This window comes from Populus trichocarpa, chromosome 7, assembly GCF_000002775.5.
Source record: "Populus trichocarpa isolate Nisqually-1 chromosome 7, P.trichocarpa_v4.1, whole genome shotgun sequence".
In the NCBI taxonomy this organism is placed as follows: Eukaryota; Viridiplantae; Streptophyta; class Magnoliopsida; order Malpighiales; family Salicaceae; genus Populus; species Populus trichocarpa.
In genome coordinates, this window is record NC_037291.2 from 9314629 (window position 1) to 9330150 (window position 15522).

The 15522-nt window shown below is 35.0% G+C and overlaps 2 protein-coding genes and 1 long non-coding RNA gene across 4 annotated transcripts; 2 read left to right on the forward strand and 1 right to left on the reverse strand.

Moving 5' to 3' along the window:
* Positions 1–1786: 1786 nt before the first annotated feature.
* LOC7457185 (photosystem II stability/assembly factor HCF136, chloroplastic) lies at positions 1787–5690 on the forward strand. Of its 2 annotated transcripts, none has more exons than XM_024605039.2 (9): positions 1787–2185; positions 2491–2726; positions 2937–3067; positions 3385–3517; positions 3710–3832; positions 4458–4532; positions 4815–4930; positions 5193–5277; positions 5359–5690. In XM_024605039.2, the coding sequence occupies exons 1-8, from the start codon at positions 1882–1884 to the stop codon at positions 5257–5259; spliced, it is 1185 nt and encodes a 394-aa protein (XP_024460807.1). In that variant the 5' UTR covers positions 1787–1881; the 3' UTR covers positions 5260–5277; positions 5359–5690. The 2 variants fall into 2 exon arrangements, with proteins under 2 accessions (XP_024460807.1, XP_024460806.1); XM_024605038.2 differs by having other exon boundaries at positions 1788–2185; positions 5457–5690.
* Positions 5642–7731, reverse strand: LOC127905553 (uncharacterized). Its single transcript, XR_008059699.1, has 3 exons — positions 7596–7731; positions 7406–7466; positions 5642–5917 (listed from the first exon to the last, which is right to left on the reverse strand). It is a non-coding gene; the product is annotated as an uncharacterized LOC127905553 (long non-coding RNA).
* Positions 7680–11777, forward strand: LOC7457184 (uncharacterized). The gene is made up of 5 exons (XM_024605221.2): positions 7680–7885; positions 7963–8187; positions 8466–8576; positions 11278–11345; positions 11449–11777. Exons 1-4 carry the CDS (start codon positions 7760–7762, stop codon positions 11329–11331), a joined length of 516 nt encoding a protein of 171 aa, XP_024460989.1. The 5' UTR covers positions 7680–7759; the 3' UTR covers positions 11332–11345; positions 11449–11777.
* Positions 11778–15522: the final 3745 nt, after the last annotated feature.

Here is a 15522-nt window from a genome sequence, read left to right on the forward strand (position 1 = left end):
TTTATAAGCTGCATGGCTTCCCAGCTACAATTGTCAGTGACAGGGATCCGGTTTTCTTAAGTCATTTTTAGCAGCAATTATTTCAACACCAGGGAGTAAATCTACATCACTCTACAGCTTACCACCCACAATCTGATGGCCAAATAGAAGTGGTGAACAGGTGCTTAGAGCATTACTTACGCTGCATGTCTGGTGGCAGTCCTCATCAATGGTCCAAGTGGGTGCCTCTTGCTGAATGGTGGTATAACACCAATTACCACACAGCCACTAAGTCTACTCCTTACGAGATCTTATATGGTTTTCCTCCTCCTCTGCACATCCCCTACTTTCCTAAAGATTCCACAGTGGAGGCTGTCGATCAACTGCTCACACAGAGGGAAGAGATGCTTGCGCAAATCAGAGACAACTTACTCAAGGCTCGACATCGAATGGTCCAACTTGCCAATCGCAAACGCAGTGACAGACAGTTTATTCCTGGGGACTTAGTCTACCTCAAGCTACAGCCCTATCGTCAGAAATCCATAGCACGCAGAAGTTCTCAGAAACTTGCTTCGAAATTCTATGGACCTTATTCAGTTTTAAAAAAGATTGGTTCTGTAGCCTACAAGCTACTGTTACCACCCACGGCTTCTATTCACCCAGTTTTTCATGTGTCACAGTTGAAGAAACACATAGGGAACAAGATAGTGCAGTCCACATTGCCTATTACTCCTTCAGCTCCCATGATCATTCCATAGGCAGTCTTGGATCGCAGGATGGTAAAAAGGGGTAACCAGGCCACTACACAAGTTCTACTCCACTAGAAGGGTCTTGCCCCATCTGATGCTACATGGGAGTTTGCTGATGACATTAAATGTCGGTTTCCAGAATTCTCCCTTGAGGACAAGGTAGTTTTCGAAGGGGGAATACTTGTTACATGCACAACTTAAGCCAAGGAAAGGCGGGTAGATTTCAATTGTTAAAAAGTCGTTATAGTCGTTATAGTCATGGTTAAACGCTCCGTTTCATTTAATTGGCACCGTTCCAAATAACTGACTTCAAGCACACGACTTGTGTGTGCTCTCAGGCTAGAATAAAGGAAATCAGTTATAGCCAGTAGTCTAGAAGGAATGCTATGTATATATATGGCACAGCTGTAACAGAGAAGGGCATTGAAAAACATAATGAATGCATGATGAATGAAAGGTGCCATTGCCCACATTATTCTCACTATTATCTATTTCACTCTCTTTACGTAACAGACTTGCCAAAAGACTGGATTCTATTCCAGTAGGTCCCCTAGAAATAACACTTGTATCAAAAACCTAGCTGACCTGGTCAAGACTAAATCAACACCAAAGTCGGGTTTAATAATTGTTGAAAATACTATGAATGCCAGACACATCTAGATCGTTGAAGTCCGTCCTATCGAATGGATGCCAGATTAGTATCATAAATATTTAATAGGCTCTCTTGGTTCCTTGTAAGCAGTTGCAATCCTCCCTCCCTCGCTGTGTGTTTAGAGAAGTGGGGGATATTGAGGAGAGGAGGAATAGGGTTCCGTTCTGTTTTTTTTGGTATTGGGTATCTTAAATTGAAAGAAAGACTCTTCTAATGATTGGGTATTCGGAAAGGGAATGGTCTTCCCAAGCCATTAATCCGTTTCAAGCTTCATGAGCATGAGTGACAAGTCGTTTTTTAAAGAAATAATTGTAGAATTTTTTTCAAAACTATTTCTCTTTCAAGAAAGGAAGATCCACTTGGCATGGGAATTTGACGCCCGAAAACGCCCGCGTAGCCGTTGATATAACCACCGTTTGGATAAGAGAGAGAGAGAGACAGAGAAAGTACTTCTGAGTTCTGCGTCTTTAGAGAGAGAGAGAGAGAGGGAAAGAGGAAACCATGGCCTCCCTAACTTCTCCAACATTCACAACCAACACACGTTGTCTTCAGAGACCACAGAATTCTCACTCTCCTTCTCAACAACCTCGTTTATCACAAAGACCAGAACTGAACCGCAGGCATTTCATATCTCAAACAGCTTCACTTTCATCACTTCCTTTACTTTCTCCTCTCATTCTTAACCCCCAACAAGCCAATGCTGCAGCTGAAGATTCTCTTTCCGAATGGGAAAGAGTTTACCTTCCCATTGATCCTGGTGTTGTGCTCCTTGACATTGCCTTTGTTCCTGATGACACGAACCATGGTAAGTAAGTTCGTCAACAGAAATTTTTCACTACTCTTGCTGTATATACAATGTCTCTGACATTGCATAACATCCCTCTTTTTCATTTCCCACCTATTATAATTATTACCTTTTTGTGGATATTGGCGAGAGGGAGGGGTGGTGTGTGTATAGATATATAGATTGGATGAATGCTTTGAAGACTTTGGTCTGAACTTTATTTGGTATTAGTTGGGTTAATTAAGCTTATGTAGAATCATTTTGGTTGAATTAACTTATTTTTGTTCGTACTTGAGAATTTGAAGACTTGTTCTTTGGTTTTGTAGGGTTCTTGTTGGGGACAAGGCAGACAATCATGGAAACTAAAGATGGTGGAAATACTTGGGTCCAGCGGTCAATACCTTCGGCAGAAGATGAGGATTTTAACTATAGGTTTAATTCGATTAGTTTTAAGGGGAAGGAAGGATGGATTGTTGGAAAGCCTGCAATTCTGCTGTACACTGCAGATTCCGGAGAAACATGGGAGAGAATACCATTAAGTGCTCAACTCCCTGGTGATATGGTAATCTTGTACTTGTAGTAGTGAGTATCAATTAGTGATGTTTTAGTGGCTGGGATTTGTAGTACTTCTGTTAATTCTCAAGGGATATGAAAGACAAGAGAATCGTTTCATGAAGGAACTTGAATTTTGCAGATATTTTACCCCCTTTTTAGTTGTTCCGTGTAAGTATGGATAGGGAAAAGTAGTTGATTCCCTTCCAACATTTTGCAGGTCTATATAAAGGCAACTGGAGAAAAGAGTGCGGAGATGGTAACAGACGAAGGTGCAATATATATCACATCAAATAGGGGTTATAACTGGAGGGCTGCAGTTCAGGAGTCTGTTTCGGCAACTCTTAACAGGTTGGTTTGCTTGAGATAAAAAGTTAATCTAAATAGTGCTATATAGTGTCTGAGGAGTATTTGCTTAGCTGTAGGAACAGTTGGATTTGTAGATAAAGCAGTTCAATTCTGAAAATGTGATCTAGCAAAGGATATCTTTTTAAGTTTATCTTATGGGCCATCTTCCTTTTGTTTGAGATGGTTACACAACCACTTTGCATCCTCTCTAAAAAGCTAAGAGTTCTATTCACTATGGAGTCAAGATCCTGAATTCTTTTAGATCACAAGTTTTTAATTTCAAGCGGGCAAGATATTCACATAGCTTCTTGCTTTTGCAGAACAGTTTCTAGTGGTATTAGTGGTGCAAGTTACTATACAGGGACTTTTAATACTGTGAATCGCTCTCCAAATGGAAACTATGTTGCCGTCTCAAGCCGTGGTAACTTCTATCTGACGTGGGAGCCTGGTCAGGTCATGCTCATTTTCTTGTTGCCGTCTAGATTTTTGCATGTGTACATCTGTAACTTATTAATGGGCTTCATGAGGCATGCCCGCTCTTAAACCTTTTAAGTGTTTGCGTGTGTAGACACATGCATAAGTGCTTACAGCCTTACAGGCATGTACACTTTATTAACTGCAATTCATTACTTTCCATATTTTCAGGCATTCTGGCAGCCGCATAACAGAGCAATTGCAAGAAGAATTCAAAACATGGGATGGAGGGCGGATGGTGGGCTCTGGCTTCTTGTTCGTGGAGGGGGGCTTTATCTTAGCAAAGGCACTGGGGTAAGTTGATAAGAAGAATGTGAAGAAACTATTATTCTGTGCATGTGATGATCCTGAATCAGTGAATTGGTTACATAATGATAAGATGGTAAGTTTATATCAACATTAGTTGTTGCACCCTTCGAAACTAGTATATCAACAGTGACTTGACATCCCACTAGATGAACTAGTATATCAACAGTGACTTGACATCCCACTAGATGAAGTCCTTATTAGTCGAGAAACACCCAATTATTCATTCCTCTGTGAATGTGAACTAAGGAAGACTTGATGCTTTCAATGGATTTGCTTGATATAGTTTGACTTTTAAATACACATAAAATTCTAGACAAACAAAGCATCATCTGGACATGTATATGATTATTGTAGGGATTATAACACGTGAATGTCTCATAATCACTGGTATTTTTATTTTCACCTATTTTTATTGCGTTGCAGTCTACTTTACTTATTTGTTTATTATATGTCCTTGTAGTGTTTCCAGTTGTATAATCCGTGTTTTCTCTTTTCATGTCCTATCTTTTTCGATGTAGATTACTGTCAGTTTACAAGCATTGGTTATAGAATAGGACCAGATTTTTTTTCTGTATTGGTGTTGAAGCTCAGCTACTTTTTGATGTTTCAGATATCAGAGGAGTTTGAAGAAATTCCAGTGCAAAGTAGGGGGTTTGGCATTCTTGATGTAGGGTACCGTTCAAAGGTAACAGTTTTCTGATTAATTCAAGGGTATAACCGCAACAGAATTAGTTCCATTACGATGATGTGTTGATAAATGGCTTCACTTCAAGAAGTTCTGCATTGTAACATGTGTCGCTCAACAAAACCATGCTTGTCCTATGTGTCACGAATATGCATCCATCTGCATTTACTGACAAGTGATTTGTGTCTTGCATATGCAACTTGTTCCACTGTCAAGTTTTTCTATGGGCCTCTCAACTTTCCAAGTTTCTACATTCATACTGTAAATGGTTTCTTTGTGCAGGAAGAGGCTTGGGCAGCAGGAGGCAGTGGGGTTCTGTTGAGAACTACCAATGGTGGCAAGACATGGACCCGTGACAAAGCAGCTGATAATATCGCTGCAAATCTTTACTCGGTGAAGTGAGTCTCATTATATTAACAGCTAGCATAGATAATCTCCAACATTGATTAGCAGGTTTCCAAATGCAATGTATATGTCTTCTTGTGGTCTTGGATTGCACCCCAACACCTTTCATATTTCATTTTTCACTCTGATTTGAAATGCACCTTTTTGTTGAGGAAGAAAATGAACTTTACTGGCCAATGCTTTTACCTGTTTAACTTTGCACTCAGAGGCAGTCAACTCATAAACTATTCGTATCTATGATCTTTTTTTCTGCAGGTTTATTGATGACAAGAAAGGATTTGTTCTGGGAAATGATGGAGTCCTGCTTCGGTATCTTGGATAAAGACATTGCCGTCTCATGGTAACTGAATGGATTCTCCCATTTTATTTACTTTAATAGTTTTATTGAGGGCGTGTAAAATGAACATGTAAATTTGTGTAGGCTTCCACATATTTGATGGAAATTTTTGGCCATGCAAAGATCTAGGAGAAATGCTTTCTGAATGGCTGGATCAAATTCCTGAATTCCTCTGTGTGCAGGTTTCTCAATGATGCTGCGATTTTGTATGCATAAAGCACTCCATGCTGTGAAGAGAGGAACAAAGTTTCATATTGCATGTATTTTTTCATGCAACTATAATATGTGAATGGCTGCTACATTTCATTACAAGTGGTGGTGTTCTTTAAAGTAAAGTTTGCGCTAAGACAATAGGATATCGATGGACAAATTCGAGTTATTTCATGGAATAACACTCGTATATATTGAGCTCGTAATGGTACCTCGCAATTCAAAAGTTTCTCTACGGCTGAAGAATAAGCGTGTTCTTGGGCCATCGTAGAAACATGGATAGGGTCGACGACGGAATGAACAACGAAACTTTACGACAGCTCTTTAGTACACGTTCACTTGCATCACATAGATTTGATTCGGAGAAGGATTCAGATTTGTTCGCTCGACTCGTACTTGTCCTGGCTAATTGTGAGGCTGGAAGCCCTTTAACCTGAATAACATATCAATGGTGTCTACTACAGTCAATTGTGAGGGTGACTAAGCAGAAGCTAGCTAAAAATATGGCCATACTGAGTCTGCATGTAAAGAGCCCCTGATAAAAGTCCAGTTTATGTGGAGATTCTGAAATATCTCTAACTCGCTGCTTCACATAATGTTTAGGAAATGCTAAGCATGTGGTAAAGTTACCAAAGCAAGCCTAATGGCTATGGATAATGAGATGTTCTTATTCTCATTCCTTGCAAAACTAGGGCTCGAGTTTCTTTGAAAATTAGAGAAAGTTGTCATATCTTAACTAGACAATACCAAGTACGTTGCAGTTAGATGTACAAAACTTCAATGATAAAATTCAATTATAAGCAACATCATTTTTACTGAAAAAGAAAGGGGGAGAGAGAGACAAGGAAAGAGGAAAAAAATTGTCATTAAATTAATTTATACTTAAAAAAAATATTAAATTAATATTTTTTAAGATTTTTTTAATAGTTTTAATGTGTCATGAAAAAAATATAAAAAAAAATATTATTTATATATATTTTTAATTAAAAAAATATTTTAAAAAACACTCTATTATAGTAATAATATATTTTTAATTAAAAATCACTTTTAATAATATATTTTTAATTAAAAATCATTTTTAAGAAACATACTGGAAACATGATTAATGGGCCTATAACTGACCCGGTAAAGATTGCTTTAACTTGAGTTATCTTCTACTACATATTTGAGTTAGTCCATCACTACTACATATCTGAGTTAGATTAGAAAGAATGATCGAAATTAAATCTCATAATTATTAACTTAATAATAATTAAAAACTGCTTCTAGTCAAGCATTATTTAGATGTATAAAACTTCAATGATAAAATTCAATTATATGCAATATCATTTTCACCGAAAAAGAAAGAGAGAGAGAAGGAAAGAGAGAGAGAAAATGTAGCTTTAAATTACTTTTAGCTTATAAAAATATTAAATTAATGTTTTTTTAGATTATTTTTTAATAGTTTTATTGTGTTGATATGAAAAAAATATAAAAAAAATATTATTTAGATGTATTTTCAATTAAAAAGCATTTTTAAAAAGTACTTTATACCACATTAACAATATTATTTTAATATATTTTTAATTAAAAATTATTTTTAAAAAACACACCCATATAAAATACCACAGGTAGATGTATAAAACTTCAATGGTTAAATTCATTTATATGAAACATCATTTTCAAAGAGAGAGAGAGAGAGTACCATTAATATTTTTTTTCATAAAAATATTAAATTAATGTTTTTTTTAAATAATAATTTGGATGTGTCACTATTAAAAAAAATTAAAAAAATATTATTTAGATGTATTTTTAATTAAAAAATATTTTGAAAAACACCTCATATCATATTAAAAATATTATTTTAATATCAGATTCTAGATTTTCTCCTTAAAGGTTACCAGTTCGAGTTTCACAAACCTCAGAGTCACTGGAGACTTACATGGTCGTTAACTTCAAGGCCCTTGAGATTAGTCGAGGTGCGCACAAGCTGATCTGGACACCTACGGTAATAAAAAAAATAAATTATTTTAATATATTTTTAATTAAAATTCACTTTTAAAAAACACTCAATACACATGATTAATGGGCCCTATAATTGACCCGTTAGAGATTGCTCTCAATTGAGTTACCTTAGCCCATCACTACTCAACCTTCTAGTCTGCTGTGGCCTTTAGCCCAACTTGTACTTGCAAAAATTTCTGGCCTTCCCCTATTTCACTACAAAGCAGCAAGCTTTCTCCCCTCTCCTGTAATAAAACCAGCAATCTTGACGAAGAGAAGAAAAAAAAAACAAATGAGCCTGAGAAATCTAAATGAATGGACGATTATTGCCAAAGAAGCGTTCAACGGATCCTTCTTAGTAGCCAAAGCTCTTTGCTTTCTCCATGTCACCAAAACCTATGTCTTCACTGTTGCTTCTGTAAGTATAAATAAGCATAAAGTAATGCTTTTTATCTGTTTCTTTAAGTATTTAAGCATTGACGGGGGGTGTTGCAGCTCTATGGACCAAGTATGCTCCCTACCTTTAACATTAGTGGTGATTTGGCATTGGCTGAGAAGATTTCACACAAGCTTGGCAAAGTGGGTGCTGGAGATATTGTTCTTGTTACATCACCCGTGGAGCCAAGAAAAATTGTGACTAAAAGAGTTGTAGGTGTTGAGGGTGATTCTGTTACTTATGTTGTTGATCCCAAAAACAGTGATAGAACTGAGACTATTGTGGTATGTGTTTGTTTTTTTTTTTTTTTTTTGGTTGGGTTTTGAAGATTTTGCCTTTAGTGTTGTTAAAGCTAAGCGTGATGTCTTTTTGTTGATGGTTTTTTAGTGATTCTGCTTTGTTTGGTTGATTTTGATGCTTTTCTTAATGGGTTTTGGTGGGTGTGGTTTGGTTAGGTAATTGTTGATTTTTTGCTTGCTGGATTTGTGGATTATTGCTATTTTGCTTTAAAGATTGTTGATTGTTAGCTTAGGAAATGAAAAGGTTTGCTCTTTTTGTTTAGGTTCCTAAGGGCCATATTTGGGTAGAGGGAGATAACATATATAAAAGCAAGGATTCAAGAAACTTCGGGGCAGTTTCTTATGGCCTTCTTCAAGGGAAAATGTTTTGGAAGGTAAGCCTATTTTCTTCCTTGGCGTACTTTTGTTGGGTTTTGAAAGTTTTTTTTTTTTTTTTTACCTTTCATAGAGCACATTGTTCTGGTTTTTCTATGAAGAATATGTGGGCTATCAACAGTAATGTTCGCATCATGTTAAAAATAATTATTTTGACGTAGCTGGCATCAGTCGAGGGCAACTGAGATTTTTTGTTCAACACTATTCGAGGAATTTTGAGCTGTAGGATTAAAACTGTGCAAAATGAAACTTTAGTAATGGTTGAGTGGAGTATGTTTTATAAGAGGTTAAGACCTAGGAAGTGACCATTGATCTCTTGTTTTCCAAGGCATTGGAATAGACTGAAAATGATCTTGTATGTTGCGCTAATGCACAAAATGTCCATGAGTTTGCAGGCTGGTTAACTAGACCTGGCAGGTGTAGGAAAAATTCTATCAAGTAATATGAACCAATATTATTGTAAAGAATGTTGGTGGTAAACCAAAAATATGTCTTACCAATCCACATGTGGAAGAGTGATGGGGAATAAGGGAGGCCATCTAAGACGAGGCAGCATCTACTTGGGATTGACATGGCAGCCCAAGCAGTAGGTACAAGCTTAGTGAGTTTTTGTTTTTGCATTACAACCTACTTTTCAAATTGTTTTTTGACTGAAAAAGTATGTTTTTTAGGTGTTTATGGATGATTTTGTAGTGCTGATATCAAAAATAAAAATAAAAAAATCTGAAAAAACATTATTTTGATATTAATTAAAAGGCTTTTAAAAAGCATCTGCACCACAATATCAAACACACTTAGTTTAATTTTGCTAAGAATGATGTGATATTGATTACAACCACTATGCTATATGACAAGAAGTCATTCCTGGACTGTCTTAGACTCTTAGTAATCATCACGTTGAAATGTAGGTTTTATTAGAACTTAAATGGTGTTGGACTGTAACATCTGGGGGGTGCCTTTGAAGGCACTGTTCACCGCACTGTGAATAGTGCTTCTTTTTTTATTACTTCGATCAACAAACTTCTTTAATTTTATTCTTCCAAGTTACATTAGCATTGTTTTATATGTTGATATTCTTGCATTCTCTTGCATGTACAAAGTGTCGATAAATTAAAGATTGATTCTGTGAAATTAAACTTTATTTGTGGTTTGAAAAAGGAACTAGAAGAAGAACCAAATTTAACAATAAAAAAAAGGACCCTGTTTAGATGTTGATGAGAATATACTTAAATTTTCTCTCTGAAATTTCAATTCAACTATTGTTTGGTAATTGTTGTTTTAGTAGTTTATATTTTGATTTCAAACTTTATTTTTTTCATGATTCAGTCTCTAGATGTTAGAGAGAAAGTGATTGAATATTGATATTAAGGCCACCAGAAAATGTTGATCTTAATGTAATTGAGTTTGTCTCATCAAGAAAAATTTAATGGAAGTGGTGTTGCTCTTTAACTGTGCTAGGAAAAGTATATTGGGGTCAAGTTTTTTGGGATTCATTTAATTTTTATTTTTAGAGAGATTAGAGGCTGTAATGGTGTTGAAAATGGGGTTGTTAAGGTTTCTATGGTGTTTTTTTTATATGTTTTCAAATGAAAATAAGTTGAAAATTGGGTTTTTTCGGGTCCTAAAACTCGAACCCTGAAAATTTTTGGATCCCATGTGCATGGCCTCCCTCTTATTTATTTATTTTTTTCACTTTGCATTAGTTTTTTTATTTAAATTTTAATTAATACACTCTTATTTTCTGAATTGTTTATTTCATAATTTTTTAAATAGTAGTTATTTTTTGAATTATTTTTTAATTTTATAATACTTCAAAGAGATTATTGTAATTTATCTTTAATTTTTTTCTTTTTTCTTTTATATAAATAAATTGTATTTGTATAATGTATTTATAAAAATGAAAATCATTTGTTCTTGGCAATGAAAAATAACCTTTAAGATAAAATAAATAAAAACATATAAAATAAAAAAAGACTGTTGAGGTTAAATATTTCCATGTCATCTATCTTTTGTTTTTACTAGAAAGATTAGCTTTCTAATTTAGTATTTAATAAGTATTAATAATTCTTTTTTAATTTATTGGTTTAAATATTTTTTAACTTATTTTATTAAGCGTAAACAACATTTTTCGTTTCTCAATTTAAAAAATGATGATACCCAAAAACACATCCATAACATTAGTATGTTCTTTTCTTGTATTAGAAATTAACTTGGAATCCTATAAATGGTGTTGGACTGTGGAGAAAAATGCATTATCAAACCATGGTTGCCCATGAAGGCTTGACCGTCTCAAGCAGTCTGCCCTAGGCAATAGGCACTGTGATGTAATTAGTATGCGGTTGGGGGCATCTAGTACAATCATTAGCGTGATCTTTGTGAATCAAGATTCATGAAATTGTTGAAGAAATGTAAACAACACAGCCTTAACTAGTTGCAGTGACCAAGTGGTGTGAATGGAATGATTATATCAAAGCTCAGGTTAACCTCATGAGCAGCTGGGCCACTGATTCGCATTCGACCACTATTGTACATATTATGATTCACTGATTGGGATAGGAAATAGACCATTTATACTCTTATTCTGAGCTGACAGCAATGAATTTTTGCTCCTTTCACAACTGCTGGACAATTATTTTTCAGAAAAGCTCATCCTTCGTACTCTAAATTTCTTGTTTTTGTATGTGCTCATTTTGTTTCTAGATATGGCCACCCAAAGATTTCGGACCGCTTGGGAACAAAGAGCAAAACAGCTGAATGAATGTTGTTAGGTACGTGTTCTTAGACAGCATAGCATGCAACTACTGTCTTCCCTTGACAAAAGTTTTTTCCCCCTCTTCTATATTGTAATGTCTTCGGTCTTTCATTTTGTAGCTCTCCCAAAGTCTGAGTTGACTGCTGTGTTGAGATCAAGTATGAGCATGAATAGAATGAACCCAATTTGTTCATTTCTAATTAGTTCTCGATACAACCAGGTGCCCTACTGCATTTTGGGGGGCTTACAAGTAGCTGGGGCAGTCCTTGCTCTGGATGATCACCATGCCTAAAGTTACATTATATTACCTTAGTGATGACTTGCAAGTATCTAGAATCTACATTGCAATTCCATTTTTGTTTCATGATGGATTCTTTTCATCCAAAACAATCCGAAGCTTCCTCTGCTTTTCTATTGTCGTGAATACAGCCATTACTGATTGATAGAACTCGTTAGTGCAACTAAACTGACAAAGTTATTACCAGTCATACTTAATTCTGATTTGGTTAGACATTACGGCGTTAAATGCTCAGGTTCGGGCCAACTTTGCAAGCATATGTACCTTTTCTAACAAATGGGAAGAATTATTGTGCAGCCATATAATGTTTGATCATTAATTTGGGATTCACTATAGACAGGCACAAAATTACTTTCTGGATTGTAATAGTGTAATAAATTTTTTTCACTCAAGTTTTTTCTCTTTAATTTTATCTTTTTAAAATTGGATTGATTTATGATCATGGCTTCATGCGGGTTCTCTTAGCAAAAATTAGCGCTAATATTTAATTTGACAAAATAAAATTTGATTTCATTAATTTATAATAACTTAAGCTTGAGGTACTGAATGTGAACTTGAAATGAGTGTTAAGGAACTAAATTAAATGAAAGGGGAAAAAGTGTCTTGCTTGTGTAACATATGCTCTAGCGTGTGAGAATGGTCGTCGGTGGCGCGTGTGATAGCCACTAACCTACAAACACGGCCGATTCATTGGTACTATGTAGTTTTTCCTATACTGAAGAATTTTTTTTATCCTACCCGCAGCATGGTGCAGGTTACCGATGTGTTCTTTCTATACAGACAATTAGTGAGAGAAGAGAATTTTGTGTTTTGCAATGCTTTGAATTGCATATATGGCCATCCATTTAGAAATGAAATGCCATTAAGAACCAGAAGGCTCTTGTTGTGTTGTTTGCAAAGAGATTGTCTCCCCTCTCTCAATTTAGCGCCAATATATGTTTGGGTTTAACGTATTATTTTGTTTCTTTGGGCCTCTGTCCCCATTTTGAAAACCTAAAGAAAAGCACAGATTGGGGCTTTAACTTGTGATTTTTACATGAAAGAATTAGTTTTTTCTTGGCACAGAAGAAAATGATTGAGCCTGTGTCAGTGTGCCCTGTTTCTCATGAAGGTCTTCCTCGATCCACATTTCCACTCGAAAAGGACTGTCAAGTGTGGATTTCCTGAGTTCCTTCCCTACTATTATTATCCATTACCATCTTAAGCAGTATCCTTCCCTAGGCAAAGTGATATAAGAAGCATGCATTATCGTATGCTCTGTGGATTGAAATTGTTGAAGAAAATAGCCTTGTAGTTGACCAATAACCAAGTCGAGCGTTTACTCGGGAATTGACTTCATGAGCAGCTGGACCATAATTCACATGCTTTACCGATATGATTATGATCCATTAATTGTGACCTAACATCTATGAAAGATTCTCCCCAAGTTTTTTTTGTGTATATATATATTTGGAAGAACTTCAACCTTTCAGTTTAGCATTAATGGCATCCACACTTTGAGTGCTTGAGGTTTTTCGTACATGATTCTCAAGAAAATCATTGAACGAAATTGGCATGAATGGGATAATTATTGCATCACTAGATTTGCTTCCAGTCTTTTACCACGTGAATTTAGGGTTTTGCGCTGCTCGGAGCAACATGCATGCATGCATGGTCAGCCACATGCTATTAGAAATGAAACACTGTTGATTTCTTGTCGGCGTGGATCTACAAAACCCAAGTTTACAGAGAGGTGCTGCAGCACTATTTATTACAAGATGAGCTCCGAAACTCATGTAAACCTCACATGCTGCACATGATATGGAAGAATTAAGTGCACAATATTTGGCAAGAAAAAGACTTAATTAATGCTACGTGCAAAGACACTCGCCATGGCTTGCCTGCTGCCTTGTCTTCTGCAAAGAAACATGACAAGATACATCTACTCCATGCAACGAGAAAAGAACCCTGTGTTTTTATTCTTAATTCATACTTTCAAGAAGTACTCCTTCCTTCCTCCCTTTCGTACTTCTTGGTATCTTGCCGGAAGAGCAAGCAAAAGAAAAGGTTAGCTATGCTGATTACAGGTTTTTAGCAAATATATATATATATATATATATATACATATAAAGGAGTAAAAAGGGGATCAAATTAAAAAAGATTTTTTAAAAATACCCCAATTATTTTCTATTCTCAAGTACGCTAGCTATCACAACCAGCTTGATTCTATGATCGGGCCATCATTTATGATTCTTCCTTCTAGTGTTAAAGAATGCTATTTCTCTGTGCATCATTAGATTTAACAGGTTTATTAATGTTAATAATTTATTTGTGATTATTTTATCCATAAAATCACAAACAAAAAATATTTATCGGGGGACTAGAATTGGAGAGTTCTTGGGTCCTATTCAGCAATACTTTTGCATAAAAAGTCAACCTTTTATACGTGTCGGTGGAAGCCAAGTCAAAGCATACCTCATAGAAACCACGTACAAGCCAGTTGTCATTTAGAGATTAGGTGAGTGTGCATACTTACCTTCAGACAGTTTCGATTCTAGTAAAAGTCACATACATTGATCTGGTTGTGCATTTCTGCCTGTAAAGCTTTTTTCCGGCTATAAAAATATCTTTAAACCATAGTTTTGAAATCCGGTATGGTCTGGTGGGTCGATTCAGGACCCGGCAAATCCAGGACTGCAATCAGACCGGGTTGAAAAAAAATAGAGGAAGGAAAAACTCAGTGTGATCTGGTTGACCCGACAGGTTAACCGGGTGACCCGGTTAACCAGGCAAGACCTGGTCAAAAACATGTTGATTTTTATTTTTTTTTTACTAAAACGATGTCGTTTTGATTTAAAAAAAAAACATATTGACGCAAGCAACCCGATAACGCAGTCAAAACCCGAAACCCAGGCCTTGAACTGGACCGGGTCTGAAAACTATGCTTTAAACTATTTTACACATCAATTTAATTATATTAAATTCTTCACCAACGATTTTAAGAACATGCCATCCATATTCAAAAAAATAATAATGAATTCTCATGAATATTGTCCTCAAGAATTTGAGTTTAAGATTTTTAAAATGATCGAGCGAACAACAATTAATATCTTAAAATTTCTTAAGTTTGAATTATTTCATGTGTATCTGATTTTTCAGATAAAAATAACTAATATTCTTTTTTAATGTTTTTCAATAAACCAACTACAAAATCAATATCAAACAAATTAACTACGTAATTGCAAAGAGATTGTCCAACTTTTTTTATATATTTGTTTATCTTAAAGTAATTATTTAATCAAAACGTATTAGACGACCAATAACTAAAACAGAATGGTTAATCACTTTAGCATCATGCACTATTCAACAAGATATACCAGTCATCGTGGGCCTCACTATTAATATGAATATTGTAGTTTTTTTTAATTTCAATCATTAAGCTTTTAATATTTGCAATTTCATCCCCCTATATCATAGTAAAATGGTTTTTTTGTTTACATTTATATATTCCAATCTACATTACCTTGCTTATACAAAGTTTTGAACAATATTCAAAGATTAATTGAGAAACAATTTTGCAGAATTGTACTTTAATTATAGTAAAAAAAAACAATTAAAAAAATGAGGACCAACTTTAATAAAAAAAAAAAAACAACCCATTACTATTTTGTCATGAAAACTTCATCGTAGTCTTTAAGGTTGTAGTTTTTCTATCATTTGGTGTCTCTTATTTTTGTAATTCATGTTTTAGTACTAAACTTTATTTTCTCACATTTAAGTTCATGAATGTTGAGAGAAGAGAGGAAAAAAGTTATTGGATAGCCACATTTTGACTACCAAAAATATTAATTTTTGTATTAATAAGTCTGTCTTTTCAAGAAGGGTTTAATGGAGGTAGTGTTTTCCTATAACAATA